Here is an 18,127-nt window from a genome sequence, read left to right on the forward strand (position 1 = left end):
ACACACTGGGAAAACTCATGGTTGACCATTATATAGGTTTGAAAATGTTTCATTATTGTAAAATTACTTTTTGGCTTTTAATTTCTCATAGACCCTTAAGTGCTCTATAAATGATGTCAAAAGGGAAATACCGCTCTCGTGCATAAGCGAGTTTGAATCAGTGAATAGACACACCTGAACATTTACGAAATGAGCTCAGGAAAGTTTCAATTCTCATGCACCCTTAACAAATTATTCTACTAAGTGAGGCTCAGTCACATAGTAATAAACATTAAACAAGTCAACTGATAAAACAAATTTTGAAAATATGTTTCAGATCTAGGCATTCTTTAGGCATGCATTTTAGGCCCATAGTCAAAACTTTTGTTTTGCTTAATGAGTGGAAAACTAAATAAAAAAAAAACTAATGTGTTAAAAGAGATACAAACATAGGAACCCAAAGCAAGTTCACTGTTTAAGCTACCTCTCATTTTGATAATTCTTCACCTCCCTTCTCCTTTCTTCCCCAAATGAATCAAGGAATTTTGTACCATCTGTTATCATGTCAAAGCTTTTCAGCTTTATGGCATGTTGTACTTAGCAGAGTTTCTTTCATCCAACTTGAAGCTGATAAGTCAGGCTGCAGACTTCTAAAGAGATGTTTCAGTTTTATTCCCAGAACTTCTATATAAAAGTAGAGCACAAATATTTGTCATTATTGCAAACTCTGAAATTAGAGAAGTAGTTATACAAACTCTTGCTATTGATACATGGTTTTAAGTAAGATTGTTGAATCACTCACAAAAATGTTTTTTTATTTAATATGGTCTAATTCAAATTATAGGAACTATACTGGGGAGGTGCTCACAGATATTAGCTATTCCTGAATATTCTTGTTTTTGACAGCTATCACAGGGTATTTTAAAATTTGTAGAACAAATGACTAAATGTTCCAAGTTCTTTCATCAGTCACAAAACAGTCACTTTTCTCTGTAACTATTTAGCTTTTTAAATATGAGGAGCATAACAGTCAAAACTGTACATAAGGAAATAAAAGAATTATTGACCTTTTTAGTTTACATCTAGTAATGACAATGTAATAACATGGTGTAATATTTTTTTTTAAATTTTAAGTCACATTTTAAAACACTTCTGAGAAACTCTTCTTTGTAAGCTCACTTTTAGGCTTGCAACACTAGAACTAATGGCAGTGAAACATTCATTTGTAAAAATATATGACAACTTAATTTCTGCTAAATTAAAGTACATAAACAGAAGCAGGTTAATCTCACACTTGTTAGATATGTTCACTATTATGGAGATCAAATAATGGGACACTATTCTTGATAACATACATATATATGTATAGATATATATCGCTTTTTAGAAGTAATTGAAAGCTACAATCATTTTAACATTATTATAGTTCAAGAAATATTTTTAATAACTACTAATAGGTATACATCTTCATTATTAACTTTGAGAAAATTGGTATTTTGTGTATTATTTAGCTTCGATAATCAAATATTTTTTGCTTTAAGAATGAAATATTCTATATGACCCGTGCTGTAGACTGTAGATCGAGCCAGTGATGTAGATAACTAGATACGTTGCATTTGTTATAACAATAAAAGAAATTAAGAAAGACAAATCTGCTGGAACAGTTAGTGTACAGTTTTCATAAGTTGTCTTCCTTGCTTTCTCTTCTTACCTGACAGTCACAGGTGAAGACAAGCAGAAACTAGGTGACAGTGTCACGTGAGTTGGATTTCCGTTTGAACCTAAATGACAACACAATGGAGACCTTAATCACGAACGCGGAAATGGGGACGCTAGGATAGTTTGAGTGGATATCGTTTGATAGTTAGATCTAGATCTATTGACATTTTCTAAAAAAAAATAAATGGAACATTCTGTTTGCATTGCGTTGGTGGTGCTGTGGTCATGTTTGAGTCGGATTGAGACCCAATCAACGCAGGTACCAATCAAAAGTATCATGGGCAATGTTGTGATCAACACTGATTACGGTCCCGTAAGTTACATTTACAATCAATCATTAGATCTTGATATTAATACTTTAATACTGCTAGCCTAGATCTAGGTTTAGTTAAAAATGGTCGATCACAGAGATCTGGATTCAAAATGACATTGCCATGGCATGCCATGTAATGTTTAAATCCATTTAAATCTAGGGCTTAATTTTTATTAGGCCTACAATAAACTTGTTTTAGAAACTTAAAATTTTATTTCATAGAAATAAATTAATAGTCGTATCAGAAAAAATTAAGTGAATGCAGAATGGCTTTCCCCAAATATTGTTTATTATACTTATAGACCCTTTTTTTTTTTTGGTTTTTGTGTATCTAAGGTTTCACTGTCTCTAGCCATAGGTACGGTAACTCTCTGGCTAATACAAACTGTGCTTTAGTTAGGTCAACTCCAAACAAATCATCTATGATATGGAATGTCTGGAGGCTCTATAAGAACCATCTAATGTTCCTGAAATGCTTTCATCAAAGGTGCCTTTGTTTAAACAGACATAGCCTTCACTGGCAAGACTATTGTACCTTTCAAATAACCATGTTCTGCTGGTGTTGGTGGTACACAGCTGCACTGGGTTGGACACAATCTCATATAGAGGATCATCATATGCTGAAGATAATTTAATTTTTTTTGTGAGCTTAAAGGCGAGGCTACTACTCCCACCCAGATGTGCTATAAATACCAACTTCAAGGCATCAGTTTGCCCTCACCGGTATAGAGAAAAACAGCTGACAGAGACAGCTGGTGAACTCTTGCAAAGGTCATGAGACATAGGCCTACATATAAAAAGAAAACCTAATAAAATACTCAGAAAGACACAAAGATAAAGGCACATTCCTCGTTCCATATGCCTGGACAAATTTGTATAAATGCTCCTTCTTCCCTAGTACTATTAGAGCATGGAACGGGTTGCCTGAGCCAGCCAGGAAAACAAATGACTTGGCAGAATTTAAGTCATTGGTTAATATGCACGACTAGATTGATCTAGGAACATGGTTAGCATGTAATCATCTTTTTTGAAGTAACAACTGTATTTTATAAGATAAGAAGACTTTGGACTCATTTACTGAAAGTCAGACACAAGCAACTATAAGAGAATTTAAACAAAAATAAACAATAGTTATGTCTGCAGCAGATGTGGCAAAATATATAAGTATCAACTGGGTATTGTGTACATGATGTACTGCACTCATCCTTAATCTTCAGACTCCAAAACAATGCATTAGTACATCCACACTCACACACACACATATATTCATACATATTTGACTACAATGAAAATGTTACAGCTTTCTAAAAAGTTTTGTTTACTCTCTTGGTATCATCTTTTAGATACGAGGTGTGACCTATTCATCCCAGTATGAAAATTTACCAACTCGATGGGTGAATGCTTTCCTAGGTGTACCTTATGCTAAAACATTAGCTCAATATGGCAGTGATTGGAGAGAAAAATATAGATTTCATGTAAGTTTTGTTGATTAGTCTACCCTTTTTTTTAAATTTGTAACTAAATAAGTTATATCTCTATAATTAAATTTAGATTTTATGTAAGTTTTGTCTACCTTTTTTTTTTCATTTGTTACTAAATAAGTAATATCTTTGATTTTTCTTGATTTGTCTGCATGACAGGAAAAAAAAAATAGGTCACTGCTGGTTCTGCATAGCCATGTAAAATGCTTTCTTTCTTTAGTTGGACAGTGCCATATTATTATTATTAAGTTTTTCAAGTTTTCTTTTTTTTTTTTCACTTATAATTTGGTATATGAAAAAATGCATATTTCTCTCAATCTGATAAATGTCTGTGTTGTACATTGTAGAGCTATGCTTATTGTTGTGGTGGGTGAGGCACAGGCCTGACCATTTGAGCAATACTTTGTGAGGAGAACAGAATAATAGGGACTTTTTTGAAAGCACTTTAAAGATTTGTTTAGTGAACAGCTTTCTCTTGCTGGCATAGAGCTGCTGGAGAACTAGAAAATAGTTTCTAAACAGCTTTGAAATTCAAATAAAACTATAGTTGAATAAAAGCTGCAGTTTAGGAGAAAAGAATTTTAATCATCTGTGTAAGATTTGATACATTATTTAAATTGCTTGTTGGTTTTTATTGCCACAAGGAAGACTACTCCATACACTCAAAGATAAATTTTTTTTATTTTTAATTCATGAAGGAAATCATGTTGGGTGTTTTATCTTTGATTGGCATAAATTCATTTCCCATCCAATACACTGTTGGCATTTATTTTATTTTCACTAATTACTATATGGTACAAGTATTCCTCAAGCTTAAATTAGGGCTATTTAGCCTAGGAAATGAAATAAATTTACTGTTAATATCTTATGGAATTAGATTGTTAGCTTTTAATTTTATTTCTCTGTTCATCAAAGATCATTGTTTTATGATAGGCTTACCATAGGCTTTTTTTGCTTATTAATAGATGTCATTGAAAGGATTTTTAATAGCCCATAATGTTGTCTTCAGTTGGCAAGATTTGCAAAATTTTTGTTTTTGCAAAATTGAAATTGTTAAGTTCTAAAAACTATTTCTTTCAGCTTTCTGTTTTATTCTCTTCAATTTTGTATTATCCAATAGGTCCTATATTTTTTGTGTATTTCTACTGTTGTGGAGATGTTTTAGAATACTTTTTTTTGTAAGAAAAATTTTGCTCTGATTTTAGCTATCACTGATTAACAAATAGTTATAGATTTGATGTTTTCTGATATATTTTATACCTTGTAGGGTTTCATTAGTCATGGGCTTGGAATAAAAGTTTTAGCTTATTGACTCAATCCCTTCTCTTATTTTTTCCTTGTATTAAATAATACTAATTTCAAGCACAAATATAGCACACAGTCACAGATTAACATCAATATGCTTTTAATGTTATAAACTTTCTCTGTTGATTTGTTTTTTAAAACCCCTTTCATATCTTACCTGAAAATAAATCTTTCCAAATTAACCCATTTAGTTCTATAATTCTTGCTGTGTCTATGCCATATGAATTGTTTAAAACTATATATCTGTAGTTGTTACTTCACATCACAATTAGAGATAATTTTTGTTTCTCTTTTGCTACTTGTTATCTGACTAAAGAGTTTAATCCTTAAAAGAGATGAGGTGACCTCTCCATTGCTGTGGGAAAGCCTGAGCCATACCATGTCTTAAACAATTATGGTTTATATCTATCATTTCATTTTTCCTATCATGTTTGTTTTGTAAATTTAGCTGATTAAATTTTTTGATTTTGTCCCCAGAATCCTGATGATGACCCATTTTGGTATGGGACTTATGATGCTACTAAATATAAACCAGCTTGCCCACAGATGCCTTGGATGGTGAAAGAAACAGTCTGGGATTTCACTGAAATTTCTGAAGATTGTCTTTATTTGGATATCTACACACCCAATGTATGAGCATTCACATTAGCTTTTTCATTTTTAACTTGTTTACGCTGAATCTTTTCTATTATGCTGATCATCATTTTCACAGATCCTTTAAAATGGTATGCACTCTGGATTTTTGTTACTATGATCCTGGGTTTGAAGCTTGTCCGCTACCATCCCTTGTCATCATGTGGGGGGTTTGGGCTAAGATGTATAAATGGAAAGAAATTAATTTAATGAATTAATGGATGTTCTAAAGTTTTTGTAAATGTTTTTTTTTTACTGTCATTGATAATAAACACAACCACGTGGGTGTTAGAAGAGTCACTTAACACCCTAGCATATTTCTTCAATTATTATTTTTTTCCAATTTTTTTTAAATGAATAATTACAATTTTAATTAAGATGGATTTTGTAAAAATATAATTACTTTAAATGTGTTTATAAATTCATATTTTCAGATCACCAATGAATCTCCATCAACTAGTCCAACTTTGTATCCAGTCCTAGTTTTTCTGTATGGGGGTGGTTACATCATGGGTGCCTCCAGACAGTATCCAGGTATTTTCCTAGCTGAGAGGTTCACTGTAGTAGTAGTCATCAATTACAGACTAAATGCTTTAGGTGAGTGGATTTTGTTGAAGAAACTGTGTTTTGTGTCCATAAAATGTCCATAAACTTTTCCACCTGCTGCTATACTTTGAAATCATTGTATGGTCAGTAAAAAATAACCAATACTTGTAGTTTTCTACAACAGAGTTTATATGAATTATTAATTAATTCTGAGTGGGCTCAAGAATGTCAACTAAATCAATGTAAAAATTTATAGTGCACGCTCACATCTGCAATATTTTCAGTTTCAATATCACTGCCTGGTATGGCAATCTGAGCATTAAAAATAGGAATAAACTTTATAGAATCCTCAATGCTGCTGGTAAAATCATTGGCAAAAAACAAAACCCATTTGGGCAGTTGTTTGAGACAACATCTATAAAAAAGCTAACAAGATCCTCGAAATAAAGAATCACCCTTTGTGTCAGGATTTTACCATCACAAAAGAGATACAAGACACCGATAGCAAAGACAGACACAAACACTCTTTCGTTCCCCTGGCAATCAAATCATTAAATAAGAACAATCTGATATAAACTTTGTCACATGTAAATTATGAGTGAGTCTGGTGTGAATGTACACTTTGGTTTCTTATAGTTATAATGTTTTTTGTTTGGTGTAATGCTCAAAATTGTAAGACAAATTTCCGTACGGACAATAAAGATTATTATTATTATTATTTTATTATTACATCTTCTACCTTACTCTCCTTCCCCCTTAAAGTTGAACAGACTTTCTCTTATTGGCTATTGAGTACTTTCCAAATACAGGCTAGTAACAGACATTGTAGATTATAAAATAACTACAACAGATTTGAGATTATTTTTTTTATTCTATTCATATAAATAAGTTTGTACTGCTTTGGTTAAATGATTTTTTTATTTATTTTTTATTGTTTAGGTTTCCTGAGCACTGGAGATCGTTTCTCAGCAGGCAACTACGGGATGTTTGACCAAGTAAAAGCACTGAAGTTTGTTAAGAAAAATATAAGATCATTTCGTGGGAATCCAAACAAAATCACTCTCATGGGTCACAGTGCTGGTGCTGCTAGTGTTGGGATGCATATTTTATCACCAAGAAGTGTTGGTAAGTTGACGTATATCCTACTGTTACATGTGCAGCATAGTCTGTTGCGCCACTTGTTATGAGTAGATGAGACTCATAATCATACGCCAAAAGACTCATCTATAATGGGTTATGAAGACTTTAATCTTGATTAACAAACAATAATATGTGAATAACATGACTCCATTTTTGGATCCTTCTCTCCCTATCTTCCTCGTCAACATGCATTCGCACCCTTCCACATTTGCACCATTCCACATCACACTATGCTGCACACGCAACACCTACCATATGCTCATTTTTGGAAAACTGCTAGCTAGTCTGATTGATTGAAGATTATCTTTATTTAAAATAGATTTAAGATTAACTTTATTTAAAATTGATTTAAGTTAATATATTTAAAATAACTTAAGATTAAAAAAAATTCTTTAAGAATAATATGGTTCTATTTACTTAATTTTTTTAGATCTGAAAAATTGTCATGATTCTCATGGTTATAAAAGTATCTTAACATTATAAGTAGCTTATGTGGGCTAAGCAGAACTCCTTCAAACTGTTGAAATCAAAACTTTTATGTACTATCTATGGAACAACCAGATAGACCTGTTAACTACTTCACCCTAAGGTCAATAAGGTCAATGTTAAACAATCACAAAGAGGAGTGGCTCAACCAATGGGCATCAGGAAACACAGGCAGAGCCATGTACAAAGAAATGACTATGCCTAACAAACTGGATGGTATTAACTTCCTCCCCTGCAAAGAACAATCTACAATTTTCCAACTAAGAACAGGACACACACCTCTGTTAAATTACCATCTGAACAAAATAAATTCCACACAACTCCCCCTTTGTAGACACTGCGCCCACCTTTATGAAACCATAAACCATATCCTCTTTGAATGCCCCTTCCTAATCCACCTTAGGCAGACCCTACTTCCAGTACAGCCCAACATAACCAACAGTGGCAGTGTTGAACAACTGAAGAAAACAGCACACTATTTTCCTTGGCACAGTCTGCAAAAGAGCTCACAGCTCAGCAGCAATAAAGCTGGCAAGAAGAAGTATGTACTATTAGAAACTAGTTCTTGCAAAAATATAATTTTCTTATTTAGTGATTGCTTTTTACAGGTTTGTTTGATCAAGCTATTATGCTGAGTGGATCTGAACTCAGTGAATGGGCAGTATTAACCAGAGCTGATGCAATTTTTTATGCTCAAAGCCTGTGCAAAGAAGTAGGATGTCCAACCACAGACTCACAGCAAATGGTTGACTGCTTGAGACACTTCAGGAGCTTTGAACAGATTGTAAATGCCTCAGCACTAGTGGCTATGAAGGTAATGATAATGGCTCTCCCAGAAAAAAACATTCATCTATTCTAGTAGGACTATAGCCCATGAAGAGACTTAGCCTGCATTAACAATTCCTTCCTTTTTGTAAATCATTAAGCCATCTTATTTGTGGATTTGTTGCCCATTGTTTGGTCTTTGTTGGTGCACTCTTCTATTCTCTGACATTCTTTCAACGTGACTTGCCCAGTGTTATGAACATAAAGATTAGAGAGTCGAGAACCATGTCTGTATAGTATGGCTTTAATACACTGAATGACTACACAACACACATTTCGTGAACACATTCTCACGGACGAGTTACAAGCACATGTAAACATAAGAACGATAACCGATACAGAATACAATTTTCATAACACCCAGCTTAATCATCTCTTAATTTCTCTCCCTATTGATGGTCTTCTTTTACTTCTGCTTCATGTGTGTCTGGTGTGTCTGCTACCCAGAATCCTCATGTATAACTCAATGTATGTTAGGACTTTTTTTTTAATGTTGTTTTTGTCAGTGTCTGTGTTCTTGTTTCCATTAGGTTTTTCTTTCTGGAAGTGGTAATATCTATCTATAAATATCACTATCTATAAAATGCTTACAGTGGCATGCACCTCAAAAACCTCTGACTACCAGTCCAACTCATGTCCATCATGTGTGGCTCAGACATTGGGTCAGGCTGAATTGTTATCACTGATAGAAGGAGAAAATGTGCCTAAACAAGTAAGATTAAAGCAGGAGTGCCTTATTAGCCAGAACTGACCCACTTACGCTGAATTCAAACCTCCCCTGCCTTGAAACTATGCTCAAGCATGAGAAAAACTTGAAGAAAGAGTCAACCGTGAGGTAAAATTGGGAGCTGGTGACCCTTAGGTATGCTGCACACAAGTGCTACTAGCTACTGGAATCTGTCTTAGTGTTAGTTTAGCTCAAAATAAAGAAACTAAATTATTAAAGGTTAAAAACGCTACAAATAAACAAGAGACCAAGACCATCATCACATCAGCTTAAAATTCACACCATGAAGTCATTTATGGAAAAAACATTTTTATGCTTTAAAAAATTAATTTCAATCTCATAAAATTAAAGTTATAAAGACACTATGTATTTGTCTACTTTTCAGCCTGGCAAAATAGGAAATCCTTGGGCACCAATAGTGGATGGCCCAATAGTTGGTGTCAACTATGCATTTTTGCCAGATCCTCCAGCAGAACTTCGACGGCAGCTGCAACAGATGAATGTTCCTCTTCTTGCTGGCATAGTCAGGGATGAAGGAGCTTATTTCATTCGTAAGTGGCTTACTTTTGCAAATCCAGCTAATCATTTTAAGATGAACTAGTGATTTTTTTTTAATTGTTAAGTTGAACAAATTTATACTAAACTTTTGATAACATTTCAGAAATTTTTAAGTCATGATCAATTCCTAAAAAAAAAAGTTTTGGAAAATCACTCCTCAATTTTATACTGTTATAATATTTAAGAAACTGCAATTTTCAGGGATAGATAAATATTTTCTTACAAAAAATATGCCACATAAAGAACATGCCAACATAGTATCCAAAAATCACAATAGAGTAAGAGGTGATGATGTGAATCAATTTTGTTTTCCAGAGAAGAAAAATTACACTCCTCATTTTTTAAAAGAAGTTGCAGATGATAAATTTCTCTGAATTTATTTTTTTTAAACCTTTTAACCACACTGTTCTGTTATGAATTTATTTCATTGACCAGTGTAGTTATTATTTATGGCATATATATATATATATATATATATATATATATATATATATATATGGCTCCTTTTGTCTCGAAAGGCAATGGATGCGCCCAAATGAGTCACTGGTTTTGGCTTAATCTTGAGACGGGGCAGAATCTGGTGTGGCTAATCAAGCCAATTCTAGAACGGCAGACTTTGCCACAATTCGTACATGTGTATGCCTCTGATTTAGGGCTAGCAGACAGGGCAGCTTTCTTTTTATCCCTCTTGATTAAAGCCGCTTCAATTCTTTTGTTCTCAGCAAGGGTTGTCCCAGCACGCACAGTCTGTCTCCATGCACTCCGGTCTTTGGCTATGTTTTCCCACATATTTTCGCTGATGCCTGAGGCTCTCATGTCTCGCTTGCAGACATCTCTATATGTTAGTCTTGGGCGGCCCTTGGGTCTGACTCCTTCCACAAGCTCAGCATATAAGATATCTTTCGGGATTCTGCCATCTGGCATGCGGGTGACATGTCCGAGCCAGCATAATCTTCTTTGTGTCAGGAGAGCATACATGCTGTTCATATTGGCCAATCTTAAAACTTCCTGATTGGAGACATGGTCCCTCCAAGAGATGCCCATTATGCGTCTCAGGCTGCGCAAGTGGAAACTATTCAATCTGTGCTCTTCGTACATGTATTTGACCAGCTCTCACTGCCATAAAGGAGAGTGCTCACAACACAGGCGTTGTAGACTAGGATTTTGGTCGCTGTGGTCAATTTACCATTTTCCCAGACGCACTTGGAGAGTTTTGCCAATGCTGTGGTAGCTTTTCCTATCCTTTTTGTCAGCTCGATGTCTAAGTCTAGGTTACTGACAATTGTTGAACCCAAGTAGGTAAATTCCTGCATCACTGAAAGGGTGTGGTTCCCAATTTGTATTATAGGTATTTCTGCGACGTCTTGTGCCAGGATTTCGGTCTTGGAGAGACTTATAGTAAGGCTAAACTCTTGACAAGCAGCTGCTAAGGCGTTCACTAGCTTCTGTAGACCTCCTTGTGAGTGAGATACGAGTGCCGCGTCATCGGCAAACAGCAGCTCCCTTATCAAGATATGACGCCTTTTCGTTTTGGCTTTAAGACGTGCCAGGTTAAAGAGCCTTCCATCGGATCTGCTATGGATGTATATTCCGTCTTCCAGGGATCTAAAAGCACTGGATAGTACGACTGAGAAGAAGATGCCAAATAGTGTAGGGGCCAGTACACATCCTTGTTTGACACCGCTCTTAATGGAGAATGGCCTGGAGGAAGAACTTTCAAACTGAACGGTGCCCTGCATATTTTCGTGAAAAGCTGACACTAGTTTTCTTAACTTATTTGGGCAGCCGATTCTCTCTAGTACAGCAAACAGACCGCTTCTGCTAACAAGGTCAAAGGCCTTGGTCAAATCAATAAATGCTATGAAGAGGGGCTGCTTTTGTTCTCTGCTCTTCTCCTGTAGCTGCCGAAGAGAGAAAATCATATCTGTTGTAGATCTACCTGCCCTAAAGCCACACTGCGACTCTGGATAAACACGATCTGCCAGGATCTGTAATCGCTTTAGTAATACTCTAGCAAAAGCCTTTCCGACTATGCTAAGCAGTGAGATGCCTTTGTAATTGTTACAATCAGAGCGGTCGCCTTTATTTTTATAAATTGTAACAATGTTGGAGTCTTTCAATTCCTGGGGGACCATTCCTTGTTCCCAGCACAAGCTTAGCAGTTCATGGAGTGGTTTGATTAGGGCATGTTTTCCAGCCTGAATTACTTCAGCAGGAATGCCATCTCCTCCGGGTGTTTTCCCATGTGCAAGCATGTCAATGGCAATGCTCAGCTCCTTTACTGAGGGCGTTTCGTCTAATTCCGTCAAAACTGGAAGTGATGGGAAGTTGGAAACAGCATTTGGTGAGATGGCGTACCAATATATATATATATATATATATATATATATATATATATATACTATGAGTATTTTTCTGAGTCTCAACAAAGTTTAACTAAAAGTCTCAAGTCTAAAACTTAGCATGAGATTATGGTGAATCAATGTTCATTAACATAAATTACAAATTGATGTATCAATTAACAAAAGAGTTATGGTACTAAATGTATGTTTTAGCTAACCTTCCAAACCTAATTGATGGTGTGACTGGGCCACAGTTCCAGAACATCTTAGATGAGTTCATTAGATATCGTGAAATTGTAGACAAGACAGCCATCTTTGATGCCTTGAACTTCCAGTACACATACTGGCCTCAGCCCACAAACTATAGCTTCATACGAATGGAACTTATTAACGTAAGCTCTGTTTGAGAAACTTTTTATATTCCAGACCTTTGAATATGTTTTTTTACTTTTAAAAATGTATATGGTCTAAATGTTTAGCTTCACTGTAATTAATGTCAAACAGGATAAATATTCTTCTTAACCCATTTGTCTATAACAGGAATGAACAATATTTCTTTGTCTTTATAAATCTGAACATCTCAATGTGATAATGTGTTATGTAATTTAATTATGAACATTTAAAAGATGATAGGAAATAGTTCTATTATAATACACAATTTGGTCTCCCTATGGATGTTTCTCATTAAGGGCTTATTTCTTTATGTTTAGTTCTAGCAAACAATATTGTATAAGGTTTTAATGCTGTGCTAATCTTGCTTGTCTAGATGCTAAGTGACTACATGTTTGGTGCAGCTATGAGTGAGACGATAAGGCAACATGTCCAGGCTGCTACTGTGTTCTTTTATGTCTTTGAATACAGCTCACATCGCAGCTATGTGCCCCAGTGGAGAGGTTTGTCCTTTTAATATGGGTATTATTCAATTAAATGATTTCAACTTATAATTTTAAAAAGTCAACATCAGTAAAAATAATGTTAAGTGATTGTATTCAAGTGACTGATTTATTTCGTCTTTCATTAACTTACTGTTGAAAGGGCTCATCCCATAAAGCCACCACAAATGGAGGAGCTGGAATACTTATCGAATGGCCAGATGGAGGAAAACTAGAAAAATCCATTGCAACTGGAGAGCTCTCTGACAGTCACAGAGCAGAAAGGGAAGCACTAGCACTAGCTGCTACCATGCTAGCAAATCATCCAAGTTCCACTCACAGTCAGATTGTCTTTCTAACAGACGCGAAAACAACGCTCCAAAGCTTGCAAAACTCTGATTCCCCTTATATTAAAAACCTCAGAACAGCACTTACAAAGCTCAACAACAACAGCAAAAAAACTGTTATTCAATGGATACCAGCTCACATACAACTAGCAGGAAATGAGAAGGCTGACACACTCGCCAAGAGTGGGAGAACAAACTCACAAGTAAACTCTGCACTCTATCCAGAAGAAATGAAGAAATTAATTGTAGATAAAATGAATGAGAAATGGACGAGCTCTCATCCAAATCACAAGAAAGATGACGCTTACTATAAGCTATCCCGACAAGACCAACGTCTAATCTTTCGACTCAGGACTGGACACAACAGAATGCGACAACACATGTTCCGGAAGCTCAAAATTGGAACCAGTGAAATCTGCCCATGTGGAGTATCACCAGAAAATGCTGACCACGTCCTCCAAAACTGCTCTCTCTACCAAGAGGCCCGTATAAGACATTGGCCCCAAATCACCCCAATAGAAAGAAAACTATATGGAGAGCTCCCTGATTTGGAAACCACTGCGCAGTTCATCTCATGTATTGGTCTAGTCATATGAACACTCCAACATAACAATGAGAACGATGAAGAAAAATTAACTTACTGTTGAAAGGGGTTTTCACTAGTTAATTTATTGAACTAAATATGAAATGCTGTTTGTATTATGCACAAATTAGATTTATTGTCATCATAATTTCAGATTCTTTTTGTCAGGCTCATTCCAAAAAACTTTTACTGCTAAATTAGACTAGAAAGTTTATTGTTTCAGTATTACCTGTCTGCACCTAGGCAAGACATTGAACAAGGCTGAAAAGAACTCCACATTAAAACCTTCTGGTGATCGTGGGTCTAATGAACCAATTTCATGTTTAAAATTAAATATAAATATTGAAAGGAAATGTATACCATTGTGTGTCCTTTTGTTTTATTTTAGGTATTGCCCATGGTCAAGATTTAGACTATATTTTTGGATTTCCTTTCATCAATGAAACCTACAGAGATCTATTGGGCATCTTCCCCAGACAAGAATATGACTATAATGACAGAAATATTTCAGAATTTATGATCACTATGATCACTAATTTTACTAGTACTGGGTATGTTTTTTTTTTTGTTGTTTTATATATATATATATATATATATTATTATATCTTATAAACACAGAATGTCATAAACAATTTTAATTGTTCAATAAGTTTAATAAATGTGGTGTAGAGTTCCATTTCCTAGCCCTACTGTTGTACGAGGATGTGATATGTATGAGTTTTTGAAACCCATTAAATAGCTACCATCAAAGGCAGGTGGTGATTAGAAAACTTAAATTGACACTAGCAGACAACAGCTTCATCTGAGTCATTGCAATATGTAGGGCTGCACTGTGTCTACTTAGCCACTGTTCAATCATTTACTACTTCTGCTTTTCACCCTACTCTTCAAGACATATTGAAAACAGCTGGAACACATGATCTTAGGCAGTACCAGTTGTGATGTTATGATCCATCTTTTATCTAGTGCTTTAAATCTAATTTGGAAGTAAATATTGCATAAAAAAATTACTAACATCCAACATGTTGTTTTTTTGTTTTATGAAGGGAGCCTACCCCAAGGACAGAACAAATACGCTTCTATCGCAACGTGAGCTGGTATCACTACAATATAGAGAACCACACTTACTTAAGTATTAACAATATCTCTGTGAATAAAATCAACTACCGGCAAAGTGAATTTCACTTCTGGAATGACTATTATCCTAAACTGGCTGGATATTCTCCTTGTAAGTCTTATGATTATATGAGAAAGACTATATAATCTCATTTATTCTTATTAAAATAAAAAAACAATTGGCTAATGAACTTGCTTAAACTTATACAATTGAAAGAGTATTAAAGGCAATTCTGATGTATGGGCATAGATGATGTAAAGCACATGTTTCTATGGCTAATGGTTAACAAAAGTGCTTGTGGTCAGTGACAAAAACATGCTTTTACTTCTCCAAGTTTGTCAGGTACCCATTAAAGTTGGGTGGATTCAAAGTGGGTAGGAGTCTTAAAAATTTTGAATCAACTCCCAGACAAGGAGTCAAACTTAGATGCGTACATAGTGGTGGAGGGATTTGAGTCATCAATGAGCTCCTGGTAAGACCATAGTCTTCTCCAGGATTTATACTTGAGACCCATCTGTTTGAAAGCTAAGTGCTTTACCACTCAGCCACCAAAGCACTTTTAAAGAGTATTATCTATATTCAAAAACTATTTTTTATTATAAACATAAGTTCATGATAATAATCACAGCTTTTATAGTATTCATTGTTAGTGTTTAGTCATTTACAGCATTAGATTCAAGCTTACTAAATGACATATTAGATACAGTACTCACATTTTTTGATTCTGCAGATTATGTAAAAGATACAGCTGATGAAGAGCCAGGACAAACAGCCACATTTGAGATTACTACCTGGGCTTTAGTAGCTGTTGGTGGTGTCCTACTTATTGTAGTCATTTGTCTAGTAGCAGTTTTAATTAGTCGCTCACGAACTAAAAAGTAAGTGTATTTTATTTGATCAATTTGTTAACAAAAAAAAAAAAGGAAGTAAATAACTAAATTTTAATCAAGTATGTTTATTTTTTTTTAAGAAAAAAAAAGCAAACAAACATTAAAAATGTGTCATTTTAAATTAACATACTTTAAAAAGATATGAATTTTAGCTACAATTTTTCATACACAAATTCTAAAAGGAATGTTTTTTCAATTCATAGTTCTTAATAATTTTTGTTTATTTATAGCACAAGACAAATCTAATGTTAATAAAAATTTATGTAAATAAAATATTATTTTTGTTTCATTTCAAAGAAACTTTTTTAGCTAAGTTTTAAAAAAAAAATGTGTGAAAAAGAAATCATTCTTAAAATTAATCAGATTACAATATAAATCTGTGTAATAATAGCCATCACAAAATGTATATCTTTAAATTTATACATAGTATTGAAAGGTTACAAATAGTAAATCAAAAGTGCACAAAACAAAAAATACCTTTTTTCCTGCAGATATCCAAAGTATGATCCAAAATATGACACAGGCAGTAAAACTTCCTCTGTTGCAAGCATCTATGGGAAAAACAGCAAAGCTTATATAGGAACTGGTTATAATAGTCGAGAAATATCACTATGATCATTAGCAATTATACCTAATCACATCATGGAAATCAAAAATTGTAATCTCCCCATTTCTGTTTATGTGAATCTCAATAATTGGTTGCCAGTGCTCCTATACAATTTAATAAGAGCTTTTAACAATATTATTTTCAACACTAAACTAAACACATGCTCAGGATTAGACTTAGTGCAGAATTCATTTCCATTGAATGAGAAATCCAAAGCACCTTATTTTATTTTTTTTTTAATAAATGCATTGTTGCAAATGTTTTGTTAATGACAACTGTTTCTGTGATTATCTTGACCATAATCTGAAAATTGCTAACAAGATATAATAATATTATTGTTGTTTTTATTGTCTCTGAGAGTTGGTTGTTTTAGTTTCATATTTGCTTCTAATAATTTTAAACTTGTATAAAGCAATACTAACATCTATTTAAATAGGCGAGAAATAAGTATAATGTGTTTTGAAAATGAAATTGTTTAGAAGATTAAATAGATTATCTAGAATTCATGGGACATGTTCATAATTACTTGTCTGTCTTTACTTGGAATTTAGATTTAACTTGGTATTGTTTTAGTGTCATTGAACAGTTGAACAGAAAATTTTTTTGTTTTGTTTTTTTTAGTTATCCAAAGTATCATTCTGCACCAACAAAGAGCAGGGATGAAAATATAACTTTCTCCTCATGCTAAATCAACGCAAACATTTCCTGATGTTTTAATATTTTGGGAGGGAAGAAAATGATTTTTTAAAATTAACTTGTATTTTTCTTTGGTATCACTTGCTCTGGCAAAATGAGGGAAAAGTTCCAAATTTCTTTTTTTTTATCCATATTCTTTAACAATTATGTTAGTAAAAAAAAAAAGCTTTAAAAATTTTTTTTCAATTTATTATTAGATGAAATAAAATTGTTCAAAGTGATTAATGCCTGTCAAAATATCTGAAAACCAACAAGCTAGTTCTAAAATTGTGACCTTTTTAAAAAAAAAAAATTATACTGAAAAAAATAGTTCATGTATTCTAGTTTGTAATCTAAAACTCTTTTTTTAAATTTAAATATGCATTATTATGTCAGAATGGTTTATATAATACTTAAGTTTAAAATTTGGATCAATTTCTCTTAATTATGGTACTCAGAGAAGCTACTTCATGGCAGCTTTTTTTGTTGTTGTTGTTTAGTTGAATTTATATGCATGCTAAATGGTAATTCCTGTCTGTTGTACAACCTATAGTCTATTTCAATTCCATTTTTTTATACCACTGTAAATACATACTCTATCTTGTTATCACCATTGTAAATAGATCTATCTTGGCTCAATCATTCAATTTTAGGTCTGTTTATATACAAGTGTAAATATTAATATCTTGGCTCAATCATTTCAATATTTCTCCATTTGACTATCATATCATTTTTTAAATTTTTTATTTATTTCTATAACTTGTATTTAAAAGTAAGTCTTATTCGTCTGTTGATATTCTATTCTGTTTGTGTTAGTGAGTCCCCATTTTTCCCTCTCTGTAGGTATATATAGAATAGAGCTCTAGCAAACATTTTTGTCTCTAAGAATGGTAAGAATATAGAAAGTATTTCATTGCCATACTAAAATCAGCTTTTATTTTCTTTTGATCTGTATGTCTCTTAGTGCACAGAGTATTGTATG

At 33.6% G+C, this 18,127-nt stretch overlaps 1 protein-coding gene across 2 annotated transcripts; it reads left to right on the forward strand.

Annotated features, from left to right (window-relative positions):
- The first annotated feature begins 1,731 nt into the window (after nt 1-1,731).
- Nucleotides 1,732-17,523, forward strand: LOC106067139 (cholinesterase 1-like). Of its 2 annotated transcripts, none has more exons than XM_056014927.1 (13): nt 1,732-2,011; nt 3,355-3,486; nt 5,275-5,427; nt 5,865-6,027; nt 6,916-7,101; nt 8,211-8,416; nt 9,540-9,705; nt 12,268-12,446; nt 12,821-12,947; nt 14,245-14,407; nt 14,903-15,084; nt 15,704-15,851; nt 16,355-17,523. In XM_056014927.1, the coding sequence occupies exons 1-13, from the start codon at nt 1,883-1,885 to the stop codon at nt 16,476-16,478; spliced, it is 2,058 nt and encodes a 685-aa protein (XP_055870902.1). In that variant the 5' UTR covers nt 1,732-1,882; the 3' UTR covers nt 16,479-17,523. The 2 variants fall into 2 exon arrangements, with proteins under 2 accessions (XP_055870902.1, XP_055870903.1); XM_056014928.1 differs by having other exon boundaries at nt 17,092-17,523.
- Nucleotides 17,524-18,127: the final 604 nt, after the last annotated feature.

This window comes from Biomphalaria glabrata, chromosome 17 (genome assembly GCF_947242115.1).
Source record: "Biomphalaria glabrata chromosome 17, xgBioGlab47.1, whole genome shotgun sequence".
In the NCBI taxonomy this organism is placed as follows: domain Eukaryota; kingdom Metazoa; phylum Mollusca; class Gastropoda; family Planorbidae; genus Biomphalaria; species Biomphalaria glabrata.

Bases quoted from the DNA above. Each gene is read 5' to 3' on its own strand.
- LOC106067139 (XM_056014927.1), top strand. From the start codon at position 1,883: ATGGAACATTCTGTTTGCATTGCGTTGGTGGTGCTGTGGTCATGTTTG. The intron at 12,948-14,244 runs GTTTGTCCTTTT...GTTTTATTTTAG, and splicing joins CTATGTGCCCCAGTGGAGAG to GTATTGCCCATGGTCAAGAT. The intron at 15,852-16,354 runs GTAAGTGTATTT...TTTTTCCTGCAG, and splicing joins AGTCGCTCACGAACTAAAAA to ATATCCAAAGTATGATCCAA.